General features: G+C 37.7%; 1 protein-coding gene across 13 annotated transcripts in view; it reads right to left on the reverse strand.

The window, feature by feature from the left end:
- Positions 1 to 27485, reverse strand: part of ZMYM2 (zinc finger MYM-type containing 2) — a 94142-nt gene that overhangs the window by 30177 nt on the left and 36480 nt on the right. For 11 of the 13 annotated variants that reach the window (XM_083810501.1, XM_083810500.1, XM_083810494.1 and 8 more), the window contains 4 exons: positions 15331 to 15481; positions 14430 to 14545; positions 8506 to 8622; positions 7997 to 8147 (listed from right to left, as the gene is read on the reverse strand). In XM_083810501.1, the coding sequence (XP_083666627.1) occupies positions 7997 to 8147; positions 8506 to 8622; positions 14430 to 14545; positions 15331 to 15481 (535 nt within the window). The remainder of the gene's footprint in view (positions 1 to 7996; positions 8148 to 8505; positions 8623 to 14429; positions 14546 to 15330; positions 15482 to 27485) is intronic. The other 2 variants (XM_083810497.1, XM_083810498.1) reach the window with 1 other exon arrangement.

Raw genomic sequence — 27485 nt, forward strand, 5'->3', positions numbered from 1 at the left:
TACATACCCAGACTCACTGTTCTCTCATCCTGTAGTAACTTCAACAGTTATCTGTAACAACTTCATCTAGAGAAGAATAGCAACAGGCCTGTAACATCACAAACCTGTAAAATCAATAGGTCTGCAACATCACAAGCTAGGTCTTGATGAATTCTGGAATTATGTTCCAATCCACACCATTCTGTTGTCATCTTCTGTTCTATCTCTCTGTATTGATTCAAATATAATATCCACCTCTTCCATACCCTTGCTCCTACAGTTCTCTCTGTCTCTGGCTTCACAATAAACATCACTATCCTAATGAAAACAGATGCAAAGCATCCTATGTTGGGTCCTGGTTGGATTACCTTTAAAGTAGGTCCCATTTTCTCTGTGTAATAGGGAGGTCGTGTAACCCACTTCCTTCCTTGTCTTCTGCTGAGGAATCTTTTATTACTTTACTATGCCAATTCAACTCACCTTCTTACACATCCTAAGTTTATCCTGATAAAAATTTCAGATCTCTAGGTACTAGCTCTTTCCCTTCTCTTCTCTTACCTACCCCCAATCCAGTTACCCAGTTTCTTCTTGTTCTTATTCTCCAGTTGATTATTCTCTTGGGTTAATAAGAAGCATCTTTATAAGATTTCTTCCTCTTGTGATCATAATTTCAGCACCTTAAGTCGTCATCACCCCTTATCTGCAACAGCCAATGCGGTCTTTGCATAAAGAACTGGTTCAAACCTCTTCAAAGACATAGAAGGAGAATTAACACTGAAGAAAGCAAATTTAATGAAGACTGCTGTAGTCAACCAATGGATAGGGTTTCAGGTTTCACTTCTATTTTCTTTGCCATTTTAGAAATTAACTCTACACGATCTAAAAATTTCAGATTCAGCACAACCTGTACTCAAAATTCAAATGGCTCTAACGGTATCAATGTTCTCTCTCTACAGAGGGACAGAAGATTACAGAATCATAAACGTTGGAAAAGACCTCCAAGATCATCTGGTCCAACCACCCCCTGTAGTGGGTTTACGTGGCACAGTTTTGGTAGCAGAGGGCCATAGGGGTGGCCTCTGTAAGAAGAATATAGAAGCTGCCCCATGTTAGATAAGGGCCCCGCTGCTGGCCAGAGCCGAGCCAATAAGTAATGTTGTTTGCAACTCTGGGAGAGCAGATTTAAAAAAGGAAAAAACAAAAACAAAAACCTGCTGCTATACAGCAGCTGGGAGAGGGAGAGGAGTGAGACACAGCCTTGCAGGCGCCAAGGTGAGTGCAGCCAGAGGGGGAGAGGTGCTTCAGGTGCTGGAGCAGAAGTTCCCCTGCGGCCCGTGGAGAGGCCCCTGGTGGAGCAGGCTGTCCCCCTGCAGCCCACGGGTCCCACACGGAGCAGATCTCCACGCTGCAGCCCGTGGAGGAGCCCCCGGTGGAGCAGGTGGATGTGGCCTGGAGGAGGCTGCGGCCCATGGAGAGCCCCCGCAGGAGCAGGCCCCGGGCCGGAGCTGCAGCCCGTGGAGAGGAGCCCACGCAGGAGCAGGGGGTCTGGGGGGAGCTGCCGCCCGTGGGGGACCCGTGCTGGAGCAGTTTGCTCCTGGGGGATGGACCCCGTGGGACGGAGCCGTGTGGGAGCAGTTCTGGAAGAGCTGCAGCCTGTGGGCAGCCCCCCAGGCTCAGTTCGGGAAGGACGGCATCCCGTGGGAGGGACCCCACGGGGAGCAGGGGCAGGGAGGGACCGTGAGGGAGCGGCAGAGATGAAGCATCAGGGACTGACCGCAGCCCCCATTCCCTGTTCCCCTGCGCTGCTTGGGGGGAGTGGGTGGAAGAGGGTGGTTGGGGGGTGTCCTGGTTCCAGTTAGGACAGAGTTAATTTTTCCTCATAGTAGCTGGTAGGGTGCTATGTTTTGGATTAGGATGAGAAGAGCGCTGATAACATGCTGATGTTTTAATTGTTGCAGAGCAGTGCTTACACCAGGCCAAGGACTTTTCGGCTTCTCGCTCTGTCCTGCCAGCGAGCAGGCTGGGGGTGCAGCAGGAGCTGGGAGGGGACAGACCCAGGACAGCTGACCCAAACTGGCCAAAGGGGTATTCCATACCATCTGACGTCGTGCTAAACAATATATAGGGGTGGCTGGCCGGGGTGGGGGGCCGGCTGCTCGGGGATAGGCTGGGCATCGGTCAGCGGGTGGTGAGCAATTGCATTGTGCATCACTTGTTTTCTTACACATTATTATTAGTAATACTATTATCATTATCACTATTATTATTATTGTTATTATTATTTTCCTGTCTTAATAAACTGTCTTTATCTCAACTCACCGGCTTCACTTTCCCGTTTCTCTCCCCCATCCCAGAGAGGGAGGGGGGAGGGTGAGCGAACGGCTGTGTGGTGTTTAGCTGCCAGCCGGCATTTTTGGTTTCTTTCCTTTGTTTGTCACTTTTCTAGCTTGTTAGTAATAGGCAACAAATCTTACTATCTTCCTACTCTGTTACAGTAATTGTTGAGCAATCTCCTCATCCTTATCTCAATCCTTGAGCCCTTTGTGTTGTATTTTCTCCCCCTTTCCCTTTGAGGAGGGGGAGTGAGAGAGCGGCTGTGGTGGAACTCGGCTGCCCACCTGAGTAAAACCACCGCACCCACCTACCACCAACATCACCCTAAACCATGTCCAAGATAACCATAATAATCTCCTCCTCAACATATCTCTAGCATTCAACATTTTTGACTATAAGAATGCTGTCAGAACAATCAAAATCCACAGTAATGTGTTAAAATTGTCAAGTCATTCCAGAAGATATGCATACAGCCAAGCACTAAGTGGAAACTACATCTACATGACCAGACTCTCCCACTTGTGGCATACCACAAGAAACGAGCCTTCAGCTTTTCTGCATGCATTTGTCTAGAATGTGCAGGTCTGCTTTCCTTCAACACAGCCTAGAGCCTTTACCTGCTGCTTCTGCAGTGAGAGCACCTCTTAAATATTTCATAAGGGACTTCTCTGATTTGAATATGCTCTCTTTCCTATCTTAACTCTTTTTATTATTATTATGTCAATCAGCTGAATAGTATCTTTGAGCTTTTACAGTAATAAAATCTGTTTGTAATAGTTGTCTGCAACTTAAACATATATTACCAGACTACTAAATAAGACAACATGGCCTGAACAACCGCATTGTGCCAATCTTAGCTCTGTAACAAAAACTGCTATGACTCAATTTGATGTTAGGGATGTTCCATTACAACTTATGTCCATAACTGTCAAAGCACATTGTATTCTCTCAGGATAAATCAGGCACCTCAAAATCTGTCTGAAGTGGCCTCCACTTTTCTATTAACCTGGTTTGTAGGAAAGAAACACCTTCCCTCATTAACAACACGATTCGTACAATTGCGAAAGGGGATTTTTGTGCATCATATTTTTTACAGCATTTAAGACGTTAAGCTTTTCATTTGTTCCATTTTGCCACAATATTCCAAATCGTCACTGAAGAAATCCTCAAAAGAAAGCCACAAGGAAACCAATATTTCAGGTTAGAATTTATCTTAGAGGGGTACATTGTACATTGTCAAAGGAAGCAGCCAAAAGCAAAAGCAAACTAACGTGGCTGGCTAAAGATGAAAAGGCACCACACTGAGCACAAGTTATTTCGGTATGGTAGGACACTGTCAGAGCTGCAGAGAGGGAGATAACAGCTCTGTGAAGCACAAACCTGAGAGCTTGCAAAAGAAAATTTTTATTATACAAAGTAGTTATAACTGTGATATAAAAATTTACGTATGCTAAATAAATATCACTTTTTTCTGTCACTACAATCTATACTACTCACCGATGCTTGATAACTTTATGAGGTCCTATTGCAAAATAGCATGCAATTAGGAAGTAACAACTGTCATAAAATTTTGTCATTAAAACGTGTGCTTTACTACCACTTTAAAAATTTTCTATACATTAGCCCAAATTCTGTACATTGTACCTTTTAAGAGGTGTATCTATATCTCTAAAAATAGATAGCTGATAACATAAGCTATAAAAAAATCCTTTTAAATAGTTTCTGTATGTTTAAGAACGAAAGCAAACATCAGCAATGAAAGGGGCACAAGCAGGCTTGACACACCTAGGGTATGATACTCTGCTGCACAAGAGCATCATACCAACTGCTACTCAGTGCAGCTCCCCACCTACTGGGGAAGCCCAGCAACTCTAAGCAAGTCTCAGTGATATTTCATATCACTTAACATTTTGGAAATCTGTTAACGTTTCCAGTAATAACAGCAATCTCTGTAATTTCAGGTTGATTTCTAAATTGGTTGTGAAACATTTGTAAGCACTTGGAAGTAGTTTAAAACACTTGTGTTTAGGCTGTTCCCAGTATCTGCAATGTTTTCATATAAATCTAAAAATCAGCTAAGCATTTAACAGTATACTTTATCTAACGATCTACTGTCCAGAAATGATTGAAAAGATGTCAATCTAAAATACGCAATGCTTCAACTAAATACTTATCTTTCCTAGACATACTAAGATTGGAACTAACGTAATTTCCTAAATTCTTTTACTACTTGTCAGCTCTATAATATTTCAAAAGGCGTTAGACTCTACTTAGATGAAATATCAGAACTGTTTAAATTTAATTTCCAGAATCGTGTACTTAGACCCATATTTCTAGAAACATGTAAGCATCCTGTCAAGATTATAATATAGTTGCTGTTTTCATAGTTGAATTTTCTGTATTATCCATTTGAAAGGAACTTCCAAGTTACTTCCCAGTATCAGATAACTGAGTTACTCCGCAGCTTACCAACCTTCTTCCAAGAAGCAGACTACTGCATATGAATCAATGTTACTAAAATTCACATCACAAAATTATTACAATGCCTGTATTATTTAAATTATAGCACTTACTTCTATTGGAAAAGATTAATTATATGCCAAATGAAGAAAAAAAGTGATGGAGATACTATTCTAAAACAGTTCCATTGCTGAATTCCCAAAGACTGACTGCTTTTGTACATGAGACTTGAAAAATCCCAAACTCAAGATCTCAGGAATAACAGCTTGCACAGCCTATCCTCAGTTGTCACTCATGTGACTACATATATATAAAATTTCACAAGCAACTCTGATTATCTTGTTTTAGCATACATGACATACATTTCATTTAATTTAGATATTGTTATTTTGGTATGCCTCCCTAGTCATAAAATGCCAGCACAGTTTAATTTCCTAAATCTCAGCACCAGGGGGACAGATTAACTAGTCAGTTCAGGTTGCTCATCCTCCACATAGCATCTGAGTTTTGGACAAAAACAGAAAAAGCATACTGTATCCCATGAAATAATTAATAGCCACCTTTAGCATGAATCATTTCTAATTATACATTATTGCAACAGAAATTTCAGCTGCTCACTGCACATATTTTCAAATATCTCAATAGACATACTAAGAAACTGAGTTGGAATGAAACTGCACAGAAATACTAATCCCAGAGACTTTAATGTGGGTGTCAGGGTTTGTCAATTTTATGTGTGTATAAATTTAGAAGTGTGTGCATGTGTAAAAAACCAAAACTGAAACAACAAAAAAAACTCAGGTCTGAAAAATGTGAGTAGAGGAATGATGGCATCTTCATTACTCCAACTAGGTCGGCATAAGTAGTCAAGGGGTATTTGTGGTTGATCTTATGTATGTTTCCCGTAAGTTTGCTTGAAGATGAACAAATAAGCATTCTTTCTGAAATTTCAACACCTGTTTAATTTCTATTGATTTTTACTCAGGAGCCTTCCTTTATAAATAGACACCTGAAATTTGCCAGTATTTTCCACGAAGAGTTTTATTTCTTCCAGAAATGACAGTATCTTTTGTAACTGAGTACCTTAGGTATTTCTTCTTAAATCATAATATATTGTCCTCTGGTGAAGAAAAACTACATCCTCACCAAAATGGTCTATGTTGGTAGAATTTATCGAAGAATAGTTTGCAATATCAAAACCAGCATGACCTCCATATCAAATGAGTTTCTTTCCTACATCTACTAGCTTTTCTACTTTATAAACAGTTGGGCATGTATTTCTGGAAAAAGCCTATGAGATCAAAGAAAAATTAGTGTTGTTTGGGTGCCTGGAAAGTGCGGAAGAGGAATTTATCACCTCTGATGACAGAACTTTCATTTGTTTACCTCCACACTCAGTCCACCTATAGATCTTGACCCCTCTCACCCACATCATATCCCCACTTTTAACTCCTGAATTCCAGAATTTCTGCAGCAATCTATATCACTACATCTCCTTTAAAAAACTGACCTAGGTTGTTTCTACAGAGCTTCTGTGCAGATCAGCAAGTCATTTTCATCAGGTAACACAGTTTTTTTTCATATGCATCACAAAGCAGACCTAAGCTTCTGCTAGCAGATGTGTGCCATACTTATTCAAGCTACGTCTTATTTAATGGTGCTTTTCACTACCTTCTCTCTGTTATTCAATGGTTCAGATCATCACACCAAGACAATAAAATTCATTTTAACAGTAAAATTTGATGTATTCACCCTCAAAGATCACCTCTGCTCTCAAACTGGAATTCCAACACATGCAAACTTGGGACCCACACTAAAACTTTCAGTAATGGATTTCCCCCATTCAGTAACTGTATTTATGCACGAAAGAATATTTCTTTCCTTCCTCAAATTTTCCAATAGGAAATACAAACCCTCTCACTCCAAGCCTCATCATAAAGAAATGTCTCTGCAGGAGTAATAATATGGTATAGTGTGCATTATGAATCTTATTGATTTCATTGTGACAGCTGCCAGGGTTTGAAATGAGGAAGTCCAAGGTATCCACAATAATACTGGCATACACTGCAATCTCCAGGTTCAAAGAAGTTTGCTCTTGTCTTTGAACACATCCTGTGGAATTGTTTATTCACAGAAACAATATCTAGCTAGATGTTACTGAGTGTTGCAACATACTGTAAAACTCTCCACCTATCACTTTGCAGTCCAGAACACAAGAAAGTAATGATGGTGGAGAAATCTATGCCACCACACTCCATTCATCAGAAACAAGAAATTCCAAAGACCAGAGCTATAAAGGAATATTGTGGAAGAAAGGATGCCTCCAGCCACACACTCCACTCCTCTCCAAGCTAACAGGACCCTGATTCAAGTAAATTGTTACATTTGCTGTTTAATCTGCTTGAAAGCAGAGAGCCTTCAGCAAGGTTTATGAAATGATAGTGAAAGCATTATCATATGAACTACTAAAGAAAAAATACATATATATATATTCAGTACATCCTCCAAATATAGGTCATCCAAACCTGTAGTTAAATTTCTAAGACTGGGATTAAATATCAAAGGATAGCTCACCAGAAGTGGAAGACAAGACCGTATTTTTCTGTTTCTATTAAGATGTTCAATATTTTAATGCAACTTAAAAGAATACTGTGCCAATATACCTCTTTGCATAGCTTGTTTTTTTTTTTTGTTTTGAAAATTCTAATCATTGATCAGGAAAATTACGATGACTTTAATCAACATATACCAACAGGCATCACTGGAGCTATTCCTTGAATGACCTTTCTAAGCTAACATAGAAAGATTTTCCATTGTTGTATTAAATTTTGAAAATACGAATCAAACAGAAAGCTTGGTATTCCTCAATGCAGGTAGTGTAGGGATAGGCTTTGCTGCATAAATTTTTTTTGAAAGAAGAAAATATGTAAAAAAAATTTGTGCATATGCATACACATGTGTATGTATTTACACACACACATTGAAGAGAGATGTCCAGTCTTCCTAACCTGAAGTAAGTGGTCAAAAACTCAACAGAAGACCAGAAAAGCAACTCTGATGAATTAACAGGCATATGCATTAATGATGAAGAAACTTGTGTTTCAGCATCAAATACAACAGAATGAATGGGTACCTTAAACTTTAACATGAAATATGAACACAGTATGTCAGCTGCAGAAACATACAATGACCAACACCTCAGAAAAAACAAACACATACATACCTTCACTACAAAACGGTCTTTTGATGCCAGAGAAATTCACCGTCTCATGCAGCGTTTTTTCCTCTTGACAGTATTCACAGTACGTAACTATGCAGTGCAGTTTCTTATAATCATCAGAACATGCTCTGCTGCAGAACTGATACACTTTGTTCTAAATGCAAAATTGCAAAGCATCACGAAGAGGGTTAACATTAAATTTTAAGATCTGGGAAGTGCAACTTTAAATAATAGTTTGCCTTTAGGACACAACTGTTACATGCCATGTAAATAGATGAGCAAGCACACAATTAGAGTGTAACTTCTGGTGCTAAAAACAAGCAACTCTTTCTCAGGCTCATAGCGAGTCCAACAAATAGTCAACATTTCATATGAAAATGTGAAATAGGAAAATATGCCAATCGAGTTATCCAGAAAACTTATATTGCAGTTACAGGTTTAAACTTTTGTAAACACTTCACCATTCTAAAAATAATGGGGGAAAAACAAAACAGAACTAAAAAAAAACTTACCTCCCATTCCAGTACTTCTGGCTTTGAACAAAAAGAACTTTTGCAATAATTGCATTTCAACTGAATATCAGTGGGAGAGATAAACTGACCGTTTGTTGAAGACTGCACACTGAGAGTCTGAAAAACAAAAATATATACATATACATCACAAAAAATAGTTACCTTTAAAATGTGGGGTTTTTCTCATTTAACCCACATCATTTGAAAATCTAGGAGTTTATAAATAAAGTCAGCAGCATTTCTAGGCAAAAGCACAGCAGGTTAGTCTTTTCCCTTGACATCTTAGATTCTCTAGTTTTGAATCTTCACCCTCTCTTTCTCAGTATTTCTTTTATCTTACCTTTCTAATGTCTGCCATTTGCAACTATAATGTATAAACGGAAAAAAAAAGTCTCCTAAAACTGAACACCTGTTAATCACAAAACATGTATTTTCAGAAAACTATAATTCACAGCTTGCCTTACTTTGGTCACAGAATTTCAAACAAAAACCTACAAAAGTATTTTCAAATCCAAACCTGACCAAAGCAGATTATCACCACCTTACCTAATCATATCACTTCAAAATACAAATACTAAAGTAAAAGGCCTTCAGCAATAATCTGAGTAAATGCAGGGTTTAAGATTAAGAAAAAACTAGCTAATAGTCCTAGCTGGCCTCAATCATTGTGGCTGGAAGATGCAACCATTCAAATAGCCAAGTCCTAAACAAAGGTTTTCATATCAAGAAAAATAATATTGATTTCATGCAGGAATGAGAATTTAATTATGTAACTGAATAATTCACTTAATGCATTTCTGCAGTAATCAATAGAGAACTCAATTTTACAGCATTTGTAGTCTCCCAGTAAGTTGTTTATAAGCCTCCAAGACAATCTTTTGCGTATCCTTAGATCAACCAACTACTGGCATGTTACCCATGAACCGTTCAAGACAAGGTATGAATAAGTAGCAATCATGGACACCCAAAGAATCCAGAATATAAATTTCTTACGGCCATCTTCTCTGCAAGCTTTGCAACAAGACATATTTTTAAAGACACTCTCTTTACATGAGATGAAGACGTAGTAACAAATCTACATTAGTGAAAATATAAAACATTTCTGTTACAGGATACTTTGCTTCAGGCTGCCATGTTACTAAATCTTCATCTACACTAAACAAATAAATTGTGTTAAGACTGGTTATTGATGTAAACTTTCACATAAGCAGGCCAATACTGCTGAGTGTTAGCCAGCAGAGCCAACAGTATTAGTTTATGCAGATGCACTACTTCTGCACCAGTTTGCAGACATTAAGTAGTCATACACATTTCCCGATCGTGGACAGAACCTTAGAACCAAACAACAGAAAAGACATCACCTTTATCCCAATGGTCCATTGTCCTATAACAGCTTGAAGTCTGATGCCTACATACAGTATTTACTGGTTTTATCCCTCTATATCCTGCAAACATCTCTTCTGTTGAGATTTACTAGATTTTGGCTGCTCTAAATAGGTTGCCAAAGAGTTGTACTAATATAGGAGCCACAAAGGCATTTTGACATCTGTCCTGGTTTCAACCACAACAACATCAAGGTCCAACCTCTGTATTTCTGCATTTGCAGGTTTCCTCAAAAAGCAAACACCATTCTCAACACGTGCTGCCATATGGATTATGTAATTGCAATGAAAGCCCTAGAAGCTCTGGTTGAAAACAAAGGGAAATCAATAAGCAAGTATACCCATCACATCAGTTTAGAAACGAAGGAAATGTTGAAAAACTAGCAGCTGTGACGACCCGTAGAACACTGAAGATAAAGGGAAGAATGAAGATGAAACATATCAAGTGCTCACAAAAAGAAAAGCAACTGTATATTTTCCATGTCTATAGTTGCCATTAAATGTGGTACTGCAAAACCCTATCTTGAGGGTTACAGCACAAAATACTAGGTTTTGCTGTTTTCTAATGTATGGCACTTTCAACTTCTTTTCCCATTTGCTGTGGTAGAAATGTACGCCCTACCAAGTCTAGGGGACTGGTAATTGAAGAAAAACAAAAGCTGAAGATATGAGAACAATGGAATTTTAGACTGTTAAAAATTCAAACTTGTTTTAAAGAATATTTGCACCTAACTGTAGATAAAAGTTATCTGAGTGATTAAGCATTACTGCTTCTAAAACAAAACCAGTGTTGCTGGTTGTTGCTTTTTTTAATCATAAAGTTCTATGGTCAAGTAAACATTTTCTACAGAAATCAGTAAAGAACTGAATTCACATTACTGATAGCTCTAAAACAAGCAAAAAATAGTTGTTAAACCAAGAGTTAATCACAACATGATTTAGTTGCCTACTTAAAGTTCCCATTATGCTGCAATTAAAGGCTGCTTCTGCATAGTATTTTAATGAGTCAAGATGTCATGCATGTAGCATCATCCTGTCTTGCCTCTAAATTACAATATGCTTAGAATAGAGAATATCTTTAGGAATTATCTGGAAGCATTCTTACACAAAAGAATCGATAAGATCACAAATTTGTTAAAGTGTTTCTCAGGTCACCTTGAACATCAAGGATTTATTGATGTTATGCTTTACCAAAGATATATTTGAAATCACGTGTGCGTGTATGTGCACATATGTACGTACACCCTTAAATGGAATCTTAAATTCAATCCCCAAATAGTTATCTTTAATTTGGCTTTTCTTGAGCCTGAACAACAAGAGCATGGAAAGTGCCAAGCAAGATTAAATATCATTGTAAAGCCATTTTCAGGCTTCAATGCAACCACCACAAACTGCTCTAAGCTGTCAAATTACAACTGAACGATAGACAGACACAGCCCAGGAGTCTTCTGATAGGACCAGTGTAGAAGCACAGATTCTGGCCTGCCCCTGTCATTACCTGCAGCAATAAGTGATAGAGGTGGTATCCTTGCTCATAGCAATACAAAATCAAGTTGTGGAAACATTTCTGCATGTAAATGTGTATGTGGAAGGTGTAATAGGCAGCCAAACATTTTTCTTTCACTAGTTCAGGAAAAAGAATTTTGAAAGAATTAAATTGTTCTCTGTTAACATGAAGAAGAAGCAAATATATATGAGGCAGGCACCCATATGGACTGTACAGGCACCCATATGGCATCATACGAACTGTGCCACAAGGAAAGTTAGGGGCAATTAATTAAATAAGGAACTAAACACTTCCCTTGCCCTCACACACACAGAACTTCAACCATCGCACAGAACCCTCAAATATTTGTTACTATGATCAGATCTGAAACACTATTTCTCCAAAAAGCATGCCAAGCATCTCCCACATGCTTCCCATTTCAGACAGAGAGTGAGACAGAGATGTAAGGAATATGAGAAAGAACACTTACAGACATCATAATAATGGTTAAGGGAGAGATCAACACAACCATGGAAAAACAGAGTATCCTGCTTAAAAATGTACTTTTAATTCTTACACAAACTGGTTCTAAAACTCTTCAGATCTATCCATAAATTGAAAAATAAAAGCTTTAGCAATAATATTCTGAAAACTTTGTATAGACTTCTGGTTTGGCAAGATAGCTTGTGTTTTAAGACATTTATACTTGTACTTTTGCTAACTTGGGTAAGACACTTGTACTACAGCCTCCATGTTCACAAGAAATAAATTAGCAGTTTTATTTTTCCTTAAGAGACAAGTTCAGTGCAAGATCTTCAACTGACCCAGTAAAGTTACTGACAGCAAAACTGGATTTAAACAATACAGCTTCGGAGCAGTTCTGTCCTTTAATCTCCAACGACGTCCTCCAACATGAGCATGAAAGAAGACAAGATACAGTCCCACTATTCTAATACCAACTATCCAACATCAATCATATTGGGCAGGCTATTTTCTTTTTTACCCTCTTTATTACAGGGATGAATGCTCTTGCAAGTTGTTTGCACGAAGAGGAATACAGATATAGATGTAAGTTGCACAACAAGTAGCTCAGCTGAATCTCTCAAGCATTTGAATAGATTAAAGCAACAATTATCTAGAAACATAAGGTTATGCATAAGGTAAAACAACAACCAACCCTAAAACACTGCAACCAAAATTAGGAACTTAAACATTCCAATCCATCTGTAAACCAAAAGCAAGCTTTTGCAGAAGGGAGACACAGACCTTGAACAGCAATTATTCCGTTGTGAGAAAGGCAACTTCTAACAAAGAAAAAAGTACAGGAAAAACAGGCACAGTAAGAGAAAGGGATGAATACAATGCCTGAAAAAGTACAAGAAAAATTATCTTCATCCGTAAAAAGTGAAAAATATGGAGAATCATGATAAAGCAGTTTGGTTTTTTTTCAAAAGATCATTGGAGAAAGCATTCCAATGTGACTGAATGCAATAAACTCTGTTCTCAATTTAGGTCCAGTTCCTACGTGTCACTCAGGTATAAGCCCCTCCATGGGAACACAGAGTCCAAAGCACACGTTGCGGTATACTGTCCTCTCCATCTAAATACTAAACGAACAGAAGAAGCAGTTCTTATATTACCAACTTTTATCTAATGGTGAATATAATTTTATTCTTCTAGACAGTGAATACATGAAAACTATCAAAAATCAGAATCGAATAGAGAAGATTATCCAAACTACCTGTAAGCAAACGACCACCTAGCTGTCCTTGGTGCTGCTGAGGACTCACAGATTGTACACTACAACTTTGAGGAGAGACTTCCGTGTCGTACTGAAACTATAAAAGAAGTATTAGCGAGGTCTCAATAAGATCAAGAACCCACGAGGACATCACTGATCTGCAGTTATATTCCACAGTGTTGCTAAATATTGATTTCTCTGCAAATCCAAGAAGGCCCAGGTTGTACTTGTCATTCACTACCTTTATTTTTCTGCCTCAAATAGCAGAAAGTTTTCATTCTGAGCACTCTTGGGGCTGCAATCAATTGTAAGACCACGTAGAACGAAGTAGATGCTGAATGAGTTTGCAAGAAGTCCAACAGATTTGTCATTACATACTAACAATCCACATCTATTTTGTTAATCAGTTCCATTTAGACTGCACTAACAGACATCTACTAAGTTGGTTAGGATGAAAGCACAAAAACAGGGCAACATGTTGGAGGTCCCATCCAGGGAATGTTAAGGAAGCAATTAAGAGACTGATTTGCTTTCCAGTAGACAGAAAACTTAAAAGTTTCATGACAAATGGGTTAACCCTATATGGGTGTAACTGCCTCCTCACATGGTGTTGAACAATTATCAATCAAACAGCACACATTTGGGGAAGCTCTTTTTACATACACAAATTGAAACAGTGTCTTTGAAACGTTCTTTGATCATCTAGACATTAATCACCACAACGCATTTTACATATGCTTTAACTGAGTCATATTAAAGAGATGACATTTTCAAAAAGCGTATCAGCCTCTTACAGTGTGCCTACCATCAGGCTTGCAACAATCCAATTTCTAGACGTAATTTAAACAGCTAGTTTCATCCGTAAAAGTTGTAATGACTTAGAACCTAACTTTGTGTTTCTATTCCCCATGTCACAAACCTTTTTTTCAGCACAATATCCTACATGAGAATGTTGTTACTGTATTTAGCATAAAAGAGATGAAAATTGTTGGTTATCAATGCACAGCAGCAAAACCCATCTCCATACAGAGGCTGGCATGGGAAAAATAAGATGAGTAGTGGCATTACTTTGTGTTCACTTACAGCATCAAGGAGAAATGGGTTATTATTATCCTGTAAGTTTAAGATAGTAACTAGTGTTATTATTATGAAACAGTACTTTAAAAAGAAATGGTTACGAGCCAGAAGCATCTGCTGTGTTAATTGTAAGTCATAAGCACGTATATAAATGCAAGCTTGCTTAATATGCAAATATTTAACACAAACACAGGTAAACAAATATTTAGGGAGGAAAATATTTAACACAACAGCTAACCTGAAATTTAGCTACACAACTGGAACTGCAAAAGTTGTACAGTTTTCCATCAGGCATTGTGGCTTGATACTGAGGTAAAGAGTTTCGTTTACAAAAGTGGCAAATAATTTCCATACCTAAAAGAAAAACGTAGTTTACAAACAAAGTAAGTACAAAATAGTAACGCAAAAAATACTGGGTTACAGGTCAGCTTTTCAATGTAAAAAGCTAAAATTTGTCTGTTTTCCAGCCAGCTTCAGTAAGTCACATAAAACAAAAGAAATTGCCTTTTTTTTTTTTAATTCTGCCATTAAAGCTAAGCACCACATGTGAAACAGCACCTTCTAACAACATTCAGTAGAGCGTTTTGATCTTAAGTTTGATGAATTGAGATCTATGTCTGCTTTGCATACTGAAGAACGTAAGTTTTGATTTGATTTACTCATTCCTTTCACCCAGATTAAACAGTTTACCTAGAGAATGTTTATATACAGTATAACTACCTCTATCCTTCTGCAAAAGAAGGAAATTATCAATTATTGCTTGAGGAGATAAAATGGGGTGGCGCCAAGACAAGAAAATATTAATTCACGTGTGTGGAAGTTGCACTGCCATTCTGTGGCAGAAAGCACTTTATGTTGCAACATTTCCCCCCCCCCTCCCGGAGACCTTAAGACAGATGAACTGTTTCAGAAATCAAGCAAAAATACTAGTGGGGAAAATGACCCCTCATGGGTCCATCTACTAGTGTTCAATATAAGATGATCTTTTTAAAATCTACATTTAAAAACCTATTAAGACACTAAAAATCTGCAGAGATTCATTCTAAAACAAGATAACCCACCCCCACTGTTCAAACTTGGGAAAAAAAAATCAGGTCTACTCTTATCAGTGATGAAAATCCATCATCCTTGTCACTTACTTTGTGATTTTGGATATTTTGATTTGTGTGTGTTCATGCATGCAGTTGAGCAGTATGGCTCCATATATCCATTAGGTCCTATGCACTGAGTCATGTCAAAAAACCTGCACTGAGCTCTGCAGCCAGTACAAGATGTTAATTTGCCATATTTCTAAAACATAAAACAAAGCAAAACAATGCATTAGTTAAAACCATGTTCAGCTTTTGTTTTTAAATTATAATATAATAAATAGAGGAAAGCTTATTTATTTCTGCAGTTCTCTCCCCAACCAGAACCTTCCTATACTGACTGACTCTCATAATCATTTTCTCAAGTGCAGTCAGCACTTTTTGTTTCTCTCTCCTGGGATCTGGCTAAAACTAAATTTCTATGTAAAACAAAAAATAAATAAATATAAAAATTACACTCCCTGAAAATAAGAATATTAAAAAACCACCCACTACCTACAAACTGTGATTAGAGTATACAACAAGTTCTGCTGAGTTGGAGGGTTTGAAACGACGTTGTTTCTCTCTCCTTGATGGTTATATGGACAATGGTTTTATGACAAGAAATGGGAGTTTGGCATGATGAAGGATAAATAACGGTGCTAAACTTGGAAGAAAAAAAGTTATACTCTTCCCCCAAATAATATCCTTAATGTTATCAAGTATGATTTAGTTGTAGCAGTTTCTTGGTAACAACACCATTTGGAGAACTTCTCTAGCTTTTAAAGTCTCCTAGTTCCAGTCCACCAGGCAGGAGAAATACCCTGCAGAGTTCCTAAACTCCTCATTTGACCCAGCGAGGAACTGTGACTCCCATTAACCTGAAAACAGACTCAATTCTGACATCTCAACACAGCAGTCTGTCAGTCAACAGTGTCCCACAAAACAGAATAAACGTTATATAAAAAGCATGGAAAAGTTGCACTGAGCAGAAATACCAGTGACAAAGTAGACAAAAATCAGTAGTTTTGACCTGCCACACCTATTATTTACCTAACAGTGAAGTACGTAGCCTATGCAACATAAAGCGAGTTTCAGTAAAAAAGGTCTAAACACCTTCCCTGGCCACAGAAATTTATAAAGGCTTGGATAGCAATCACAATAATTCTTGAATTTGAACAATCACGAGTCTCAGATCAGACAATCTCTGCTTATTGGGTATTAGAAAATACCCTTCTGACACTTCGGCATGTAAGATTTCTTCCCGCCTTCTGTTCAGGAATGATTTTGGCATTGCCTCTCCTCTTTTTCAAGGCTTAAGGGGAAAAGAAATACAACGAATCTTTCACGTCTGCTCCACCTTGATCAAAGTAACAGAAGCTTAAGTGGATATCTTTGGTCTTCCCATCTCTAGTTACTTACATTTGAGAACTAGCTAAATCCAGTCTCACAAACACAGAAGAAACTTAGGGCAGCATAAGATGATGTCTTCCCTATATTAAAAATGAGTACGTGTAAACATACAAACATACAAGCTTCTGCCACAGATTAGGTGTAGCATCTTGCACAGACTAGCAAACTTTAAAGATACTTCAACAACTTCAAAATTTGCACAACACTTTGATGGAATCTTTGCTGTGGATTTCCTCCAAAAAGGAATCTGTGCCAAGATAGCAAGCTTCTACCTAAAGTAAAATATTTTATATAGGTCCAGGATCCTTCTTTCCCATCTGACTTTTTTTTTTTTCCCTTTAAAAATGTTCCCCAGTACCTGCTAATCAGTCCTTCTCATGAGCCACAATACTGAAAAAATTCACACTAAGTACCACGAGCTAAATGCAAGCATTGTACTGTTCTATGAGCTGCAGCTATTCTGCCAATATTCACTCATCTCCTCCGGCATGCTGAGAAGAGGAAAGTAGAAAACTGAGAATCCTTCAAGTTATACCATCGAGAACATAGGAGGTCACTCTTTACGTAAGACTTTACTTCTTGAAAAAATTTCAGTGAACAACGACCATCAAAAAATCTGCACACACATATAGCCTTGGTACCTCTAGAACAAAATGAAATACAAATCTAGAAGCACTGGTGCAAATATGCTGACATAGCTTAACAAAGTGCATTAAGGAATATAATCAGAAAACAACGTACAGGCAGGTGGAGCTCTCACAAGTTCTTGGTCTGAAATAAAAATCAAACAAAACCATAACAACTTTATATCAAGATGAAAATATAATATAAAAGAATTTATAGTAAGCTGATGAAGGCATAACTGGACATGATTCACTGTATCAAAGGACTTCATGTTTGGACAAAACCCCTTGGACGTAGAAAAAGCATTGCTAACCAGTATCTCAATATGTCAGAATTTAACTGGTGCCAAGGAAGGCTCATGCACATCAAGTACAGTGCACCACCATGTCCATTATTTCTGAATTTCATATATCCTTATAATACTGGAGTTGTTTACTGATTTGACACTAGATCTTTCAGACTTAAAAGCAACAAGAAGCATCTTTTTTTACTATCTGTTAAAGCTACCAAATCCAGAACCGAAGTATCAATTTGCTTATAAATATTCCAAAATTAGAAAGGACAGGTTTTTTACCTTTTTTTTTTTTTTTTTTTTTTTGTATCTGCCTAGTTTCCCTAGAACCTTAAACTACACTAGCAGTACAAAGACCATGAATTCCCCCAAAAGAAATCAAGGATGCAGAAGATTCTCTCACAATTATTGTCACAGCACTTAAGAGAATTTAAGCATTTCTGTATTACTGGCAATTTCAACATATGTTGTTACAGGAGTGAAGGGGGGACAGCGGTGAAGGAAAAAATTAAACTTAAAAAGCTCCAAACCTCTTCAAATTTATCACTCCCAAGGACTCATCATTGTGTCCTTCAAGCTGAACTTCTGGTGTATTTTTATTATTCTTTTCAGCATTCCCCGAACTTCTAAGTTTGAATATTAAAACCATTCAAAAACTAAAGAGTACAACACTGCTATAAAAGAAATTAAAGTGCTGATAAAATACCTGAAAGTACTAATCAATCACCATTATACAGCTGCATTGCACCTTTTTTTTTTTTTTTTTAATAGTCCCACAGAAAGGCTTTCCCCATTGACAATATCAACAGGCATCCTTGTATTGTCCCATGTTTTTAGACAGCCATAATGCAAAACACGAATTTTCTCTTGTTCTCAAGTGCGAAAAGTCAAGACGAGACTCTCACAGTTTTGTACTCTCACATTCATCTCAATAGAATCACAGAATGGCTTGGGTTAGAAGGGACCTCAAAGATCACCTAGCTCCAAGCCCCCTGCCACGGGCAGGGACACCTCCCACTAGATCAGGTTGCTCAGGGCCCCATCTAACTTGGTCTTGAACACCTCCAGGCATGGGGAATCCACAGCTTCTCTGGGCAACCTGTGCCATGGCCTCAGCACCCTCTGAGTGCCTCCTAACCTCTAATCTAAATCTCCCCTCTTTTGGTTTAAAACCATTACTCCTCATCCTGTCATCATCTGACAGACGTAAGTTGTCTTCCATCTCTAAGAATTTGCAGTATTAGTTTCAACCCATAGAAAAAGTAAAATTTGAGAATCCTTTCTCTAGAAGTATTCTTGAAGCTGGACTAAAGCAAACAGAAGACTGATAGAAACTAAGTAGAACTACATTAACACATTGGGCATAAAAGCAATCACGAGGCATGGATTTATGGCCTGGATGCAAGACAAATTATGGTAACGACAGATCCACAGAACCAAGAATGGTATGAGGGTCACTATGGTTCAACTGTTGTCTTGTCCAAGATGAGAACTACAGGAAGTCATATGACGCTCAACAGAAAAATGGTAAAAACAAACAGCAGGAGGTGGTTCTTCACCTAACAAGGTCAGCAGAACTTCTTACTGAAGAGCGTCACGGATGTTAACATTGTATGTGTGTTAACTGCAGAAGTACTTGAAGAGACTAATTTTAAAATGTGAATGGAAAGTTATACGAGTTTTAACGGATCCCTCGATCTAGAATCAGAAGTAAAAAAAAATACTTAGGACAAAATATCATAAATATACCCATCCTGTTCTTACTGTTCCTTGTATGTCCACCTACATACACTGCAGGCATTGCAATTCCTGCTCTGAACCAGTAGTTGTTCTCATTCTCTTACTACGTAAGATTTTTCTTTTTAGTTCAACTTGAATATTTTAACTATCCACAAGGAAAAATGTGTTCAGAAAAAAAAAAGGAAATGAAGAAAAATGTAAAGCTGTGTCAGTGCTGTTAATGTATCGTGGTCATGAGACCAAAAAACTTTACTGGTAGAAAGAAAAATTAAACAAGGAATGCCAAAATCTTCATTATTGACTAAGAGGGAAGGAAACAGAAAATACAAGACTTCATGACTTTATTTTAAACATAACTGCTTCATTCCTCATTCCAGAAACACAGAATCATGCAGGGGCCTCCAAAGGTCAAAGTCCAACCTCCATCTCAATGCAAGTCCAGAGCTAGCTGCTCAGTTCTTGTCAAATTTGAGTATGTCCAAGGACGGGCATTCCAAAACCTCTCTGGACAACCTCTCAGTATTTCACCACTGCCATAAATTAAAGAAAAAAAATCCTTACATGTAATCAAATCCTTTGTGTTTTCAAATTGTGTCTGTTGCCTTTCAACCTCCCACTGCGCACTTCCATGAATGTTCCAACTCCGACCTCCATATAATCCCCTAGATCTCCCTTTAGCCTTCCCAAGGCTAAACAAACTAATCTTACCCAAGCCTGTCACGTGCTCCAGCCTTTCTAAACACCTTGGTAGCTCTCCACCAGACTTACTTTACTCTGTCAATCTTTTTCATCCAGGTTGATCCAAAACTGCGTACCTTGCTCCACCATCAGTCTCTGGAGTACAGAACAGAGGGGAAAAAACACCTCCCTTGACCTGCTGACTACCCTCTTGCTAATACAGCAAGAGGTTGTCTAGAGAGGCTTGTGGAGTCTTCATCCTTCAAGATACTGAAATCCCAAATGGATATGGTCTTTGACAAGCTGGCTCCAAGTGGCCCTGCTTGAGCAGGGGAGTGGACACAACAAGAGGTGCCCTCGAACTTAGACATCTTTGCTGCAAGGGCACACTGCTAACTCCTGTTCATCTTGTCATCCATCAGGACACCCAAGTCTTTTTTTCCATAGCTGCTTGTTTGGCAGTCATCCTTCCATTCCAGATGAAAGACTGACTTGCACTCTCCATGATACTTGTACTCTCCATGATACTTCAGGAGTAGACAAGAATGATTATAGACAAAAGCTTGCACATTTTAAACTAGTCTCTGCTTCAGTTCCAAAGCTTCAAAGATGGAATGAGCTCAGAATCAACTAGCAAGAGAAAATATCCGACATTTTCATTCCATGCACCTCTTCTTGAAAATTCAAAAACCTCCATCTCCAAGCTATCCCTAAGACATTTTGCAGAGTCCTATGACACTATGAGTATATTTATGGCCTGCAATTTTAAGAAAATTTCAAGAAAAATACTGCTATAGAATTAGCAAATAGCATCAATTAGGTTACTAATAAAAAGAGTTAATCTACGGGCAAAAATTATAGAAAACAACAGCATAATACCCTCTGATGAGGGGAAGCTTAATGTCTGACTACATCTCTCCCTCACTCCTCCACCTAGATTCTGCATTGAGATGACCTAATTTTAGTTAGAACACATTCGTATTTGATTTCTTCCAAGGCATAAACTCCAAAGCAAAAGTGGAAGCCTGAACATTCTTGTCTTCTTCCATTTGATTGTAAAATCACTCACTCTTTCATGACATTTGTAAACTCTATAATAGGCTTAATCCTAGAAACCAGGTCTACTTCTCATGGTAAACAACTAACAAAAGAAATACGGTAAAACACTTCACACAAATTCTTAGGAGTCATTAATTCAGTATACATTTCAAGTCTTCATTCTGTCAGCTAGGATAGTGTTAAACTCCAACTGCCAACTACAGAAATGGCTATCAAGACACAAGATAGAACAGAAGAATTGGATATATTCCAGGAATAACGGTACTGTGGCAACAGAAATCCAAATTCCGAGAAATAAGAGGAAATTCATTTGGAGGCTTTCTGAGGAATTTTTGCTCATGTCATTATCAGCAAAGGTGTCTACCTTTGCATCTTACTAAAGGGATGATGAAAGCTGAAGTCTGGAGCTCTTCTTGTACATACCGTAACTAAGAATAAAGATCAAGCCCAAAAATAAGTATCAGACCAATACTATAACTTCATGGTACTTTAGAAATAATGTTCACTTCTGCTTGCAAACTAGAACTAATTACAGTCTCCCTTCTTGAACCTTTCAGTTGCAGGAGTATTGCAGGAGTATCTTAATAAAGCTATTAGTGCCTAAGATCTTGGCACCTGCATTACGAGCTTTTATTCTCCATTGAGAAGAGCAGTATGGTCTCTTTCATGTTCCTTCAGAAGAATGAAGGACACATCTGCAGCCTAAGAGCATTCTTGCTACAATCTCTCCCACGCAAAGACCAGTTGACTAAGAACATTAGACCAGCTGATTGCTACAATGCCATACAGCAGCCCAAAGATGTGTTTAGAACTGGAGGAAGTGCCTTGCAATTCTGTTTATACAGTCCACATAAGAGACCTGTACATACTTCTCAATCCAGGCAAAAGCTTCTCTCCACTATCTTTACAGAGTAACAGTTTAGAATTAGAAATAAGATAAAAATAGGAAAAACTTCAGGAAAATATTCAGTGACAGACACACAGACAACCTGTGTTCAAATAGAAAAGTAAATGAGAAAGAAAATGGAAAATTTCTGGAAGTAGAAAAGCAGAGATATTCACTACATGGAATTCTACAATAACAGAGATGCACTAGAAAGGCAATCAAGAAAGAAGCAGCTAAACTGCTTCAGATTCATTTGAAAGAAGGATGGTCCAGATGGATCCAGAAGCAATACACGTCTAAGAAAAGAACCAGATGTCAGCAGAATCTGTAACAGCAAAGAAAAAAGAAACCATATTATTTATTGAGCCTTTTGAAATACCACACCCATACCATCTCTACCCCAAAGAATAAACTCTTCCCTGCTCCAACTTAAGGTTAAGATTAGTAACACGTCAAAAGCATTTGCCCATGTCTTAAGAGCAAAGGCTCTTACACAGTTGCTTTTGTGGTTCTTGAACACCAAGTAATTGGTGTTTCAGCTGAACTACACAAACAACCAAATCATTAACATGTCCAGTAACTTTCCTCTGGCATCTCCCACTTCCAGTGCTCCCTCTTCTTGCCAGTTTCATTCCCACTCCCCAGACATTTATCTTCATTAATTTAAGGAAATAAGAGCTGAAAAATCCCTTCTTCCCTTACCTCAAAAATTTTACTTTTACATTAACTATATGAAAGCTTTTCCTTCTGTTTCATGTTTATTTTGCCTCTTCTCTTTTCCCCTCTACCTCCAATCATTCGAGGTGTAACCACATCAGTGCACTGCTGCATCTACCCTAACTCCAATACCTAGTCATATCCCCTCCTTGCTTCCTCTTCATAACAACTTCCTGTGCTCCCATACAGATTACACCTCACAATTATGCCTTGAGTACTTTTCTTCAGAAGTACGTGGCTGTTTTAACATTTCCGATTAACCTATCTCATTCCATCTACTAAAATAGGGGTGAGACAGAATGGGAATATCCTGAACAGTTACTAACAACTCTGGTGCTTCAGTAGCCTGGTTATATAGTTGTGAGGATTTGTTTATTTTTTAATTAGAGAGCAACAGGTTCTACATGTGGGAAAAAAACATTTAAAGCAGAAATGGTCAAATAAGTGGTTCCACAAACTCAAGTACATAAGAGGTACAAATATATATATATATATATATATATAAAATTTCTAGAGGGATTTCGTTTACATCTGAGACACAAGAAACTGGAGGTATAAAAATTAAGAGGCCTCAAAAACAAAGAAACCTCACCCCATACAGATCAAGAAGGAAAGGAAGTGGACTGTCTTGATCGGTAAAGATTTATTTCATCTTGACCATGAGAGATAAATGGAAATAGCTAGATGCTTTTTACTTTGCGGAAGTGTACACAGTATTAATATCAGTATTGTAAGACACGACTTAGTACCAGACTAGGTATTACCTGAAGTAAGACAGAAGTAGTTTACTACATGAGGAAGAGGTTCCATTATCAAATCACAGTTCAGTTGAACTGGCTGAAACCCCAACACTGTCTCTTTGGAGAGACCAGAAATATTTTTATTTTTTTAAAAAGTCAGTATTTCTAATATTTCAATTTAAAGAGGCTGCTCAGACCTCACAGTTACTGCTTTTATCAGCTGTATTTATTGAAACACAGACACTTGCCAAGAGTTTAAAAAGCAGTAACTACTGCAGGAAGCAGGAGACTTCATAGCTAATTGCACCACCAAAAAAAAAAAAATAGGACAGATTCATCTTAATAACAAGAGCACAGAGAAAGAACAGACACTGCATGGGACAAGTTAAAAACCCTGAACACTTCCACCAAAGCACCATGCAATAAGACGTTCTAGCATAGCATTCCATAGAAATTTATACTAGTAGATTTGATACTTTCTGTGAGAGTAAATACAAGCTCTGTGTAAATAGTAATCCTACACTGCAGAACTGACATGCATGTCATTGTATACAACAAAGGTTCCTAAACCTCTGCACACAGGTAAAAACACAATTTCACAAAAGAAATTGCTAGGCAAGGAGTAGAATGCAAAACGTCACATTTGAGTTGCAGCTGCCTAGGTTAGGCTTTTTCTATTGCCTGTCTGTGAGCGAAGAGCTGGTAGGGATGGCATAGCCTTGTTAGTCTTGAAGCACATTTAAGAAGTCTTCATCTAATCAAAGACGACAACCAAATGGCCTTTTTCGTAGAATCATTAGAATCACAGAATCATTAAGGTTTGAAGAAACCTCCAAGATCACCTGGTCAAACCATCCCCCTACCACCACCATCACCCACTAAACCATGTCCCTAAGCACCACGTCCAACCTTTCCTTGAACACCCCCAGCGACGGTGATGCCACCACCTTTTTGAAGTGCTGAAGGAAAATTTTCACAAGATGAAAAGACACTGCAGCATCCTCTCCAGCCAGGAAAATACCCATTTGGTTTGCATTCACCTGGTACTCAACTTCATCCCAAAACTATTAAGAAATCATGAAGGGCAAGGAGCTCTAGCCGTTTCTTTTTTGACAGCACATGAAGACCATTGCTTTTAAGAAGAACCCGAAGCAATCAAGGTCAAGGACATTCTAGCAAGAATTTAGTTGAGGAATCAAGAAAGACAAAAAAGGTGAAGCATAAAAAAAAAGTAACATTGTTAAACTAGTAAAGCGTTAAACACGTTTCATGCCAGAATTGAGAACACTGTGGATTGATCAGGCCAGTAAGCAAAACAGTTCAAAGACTTATCTATAGAAGAAGACACAATCAGACTCAGCCTTATCTTAGTTGAAGAGCAGAAAATTAGAATGTATGGCTGGTAGCACAAGTCAAGTCACAGACTTCACTTGATCCTTCAAACAAGGTTGTCAGGCCTGTACCCAGCTCGGGCCAACCAGGGTACAACAAACATCATAACTGCCTTGAAAAGGAAATCGGCTAATTTTGTGGATACGGAGAATATCCAATAGTATCTGGAGGAAAAACATTGTAATGATGTATGTGGCTGCTTTGGATAATATCTTCATGGCAGGCATACCTGGGGTTTCTTTCAATTTGTTGCATACTGATTTTTTTTGTGTGTAAATTCTCATTTTAATTATGAGATGCCTACACAAAGGAATCAAAATATTTTACGATTTCCAAAATTACATAGGCAATATAGTATCTGACAAAGACATGACTACCTCATTCACCTCTAGAGTTGTGTTTTCTTTACTTCTTTTGTTCAGCATCATTCTTCAAGTCCTTCTTGCCCCCCTAGATGTGAAGAGTTTGAAAATTCTTTATCTATTGCACTGCAGTTCAATCTAGAAGTAGTAGTCACCTTCAGGTTTAAAAACACCTGCTTCTGGTACGAATTTTCTTCTGACATCATTTTATCTAAACTGTCACAATGATTTTGGTTTTGGAGCAAGGTTTTAATATTATTTTCTCTCTATTATTTTTTAAGAGCTTAGCTGTCTTGATGAATGGCTGTTGTACTATCAGGGTAACTAATTTTTTCTTCATAGGCTTCATAGGCTATGCATATGTAGATTATTTTCTTAAGTCCTAACAAATTATTAGTCTATTTATCTTTCATAAATTTGTCATTGTAAAAGAAACTTAAGCTCTGTAATTGTATCAGTTGTAGATAAAGAACAACCAGTAGGAAAGCAGAACACAGGACGTAATATTCAAGATCATTTGTCTCAGTTTTAAAGCAGGTTCTGAAAATAGTCCATAGAAAGCTATGTGCATCCATCACTTTCAAGTGTGACTTAGGCACTTCAGAAGACGACCTACTCCCCACGAATAACAGTTCCTTATTTCCCTGCCTCCCACCAACGCAGTCTAAAGCAGAGGAAAGAAACCCTTCATCAACAGTGGATTATTTGCGCTCGGTGGCCATTCCAAGAGCCACAGTAATTTTTATTATGCACAATTTTCATTTCTCATTCCAGGAAGAATAAATGTCCATGATAAGTTAATGAAAATTAATTGTTCAAATCAGTGTAATATTTATTTAAAAAAATATGAAGTATATAGATAGGTACAAGTAATGAAAATCAGTTTTCATTTATTACTTACTACTACAAATGTATAGTGATAAGCTTATGACATTTACAAAATAAACTGCTTAATACAAAGCTCGTACCAATAAGACCTATTTATTTTACAATTTTTTGTAAGAAAACATTTGCTAAAACTGTTATGTCACACATGGTAATCAGTTGCACAACACAATGTTGTAATCAAATGACACATCAACTTTTCCTGTATTATTGGCTCCAATGTGTTTATTTCAACATGTAAAGTCTCCCGTATTGTCTCCTTCACTAGTTCTCCTTTAACAGCCAGATCTGAATCAAAGATTTCCAAGAAAACATTGTTACTACTGAATTAAGCAACCTGTAATTTACCAATTGTGGCCCAATGATTTACCAGTGACATTTTCCAAAGTCTAAACTTGTTTTCAAAAATAGAACTCCTTGAATACATTCAGTTCAAAAACCTTAATGAAAATGCAAGTTCAAATCTAAATAAATCTTGCTAGACAACTAGTTACTCTGAAATAACTGTACCCTGAGCAACTTTGACACCTACAACAACATACACTAAGAAAAGCTCCTAATTTTATAGTTCTAGTTTCTCTTAATATCAAAAATACCCCCAAAACCCACACAACTCCAGGAACATTTGAAATCTGCCAGCTATGAATTACATTTAATCACCAGTCCAAACTAGATGTCCATGAGCACTAGAGTTAAGCTTCTCATAGCCTATTACAGTTCCCCAGTACCAAATATTTCCACCAAAAAAAAACTAAGAACTTGTTTGAATAAAACCTGCTGTCAGAACTGAGTACACCAAAACAACACATTTCTCAATTTGAAAGGTTCTCTTAAGGATCCGCACAATAACGCACAATACCCACTTACTATTAGCGAAGATTTCCTGGTACTGCAAACTGCTCCTCTTCCCCAAATCAAACTAGCATATACAACTTGCTACCCATATCTTTCTCAAGTACATATCTAAACACAAAATACAGAAATATCTAAACAAAGAGTACAGTCTGTAATGAGAGTTAAGTACAGATTTATCATTCAACCTCTCAAAATTCCACGTTCATTTCTTAATTCCATATGCAGTGCATGTTATACTGGTTGTGTGGGAATGTCTCAAGTTCAAAGTTAATCTCATGCCTTTTTGTTTCTTCGAGAGACAGTATTCAACGTTTCTTCAAGTCTTTCCATGGCTTCTGGGCATGCCTATGTTTTTAGTATCTTGGAAACCTATCCTGTCCCTTTTGGTTTCGCTGTGACAAAAGAACAACGCTTAAGTTACGTTTTCAGTTACGCTATTTACATATGCACGTTTCCAGAATTGCTGTATGCACATTGCATATACACAAGAACAGCCAACCCCAAAAGTAGTAAAACTGAATGTCCAAAGAGAAAATACAAACAAAAATAATGTTAACATTAAGAAACTTATCATATATACATTC

The sequence above is a fragment of the Anser anser genome (genome assembly GCF_964211835.1).
Source record: "Anser anser genome assembly, chromosome: 1".
Taxonomy (NCBI): domain Eukaryota; kingdom Metazoa; phylum Chordata; class Aves; order Anseriformes; family Anatidae; genus Anser; species Anser anser.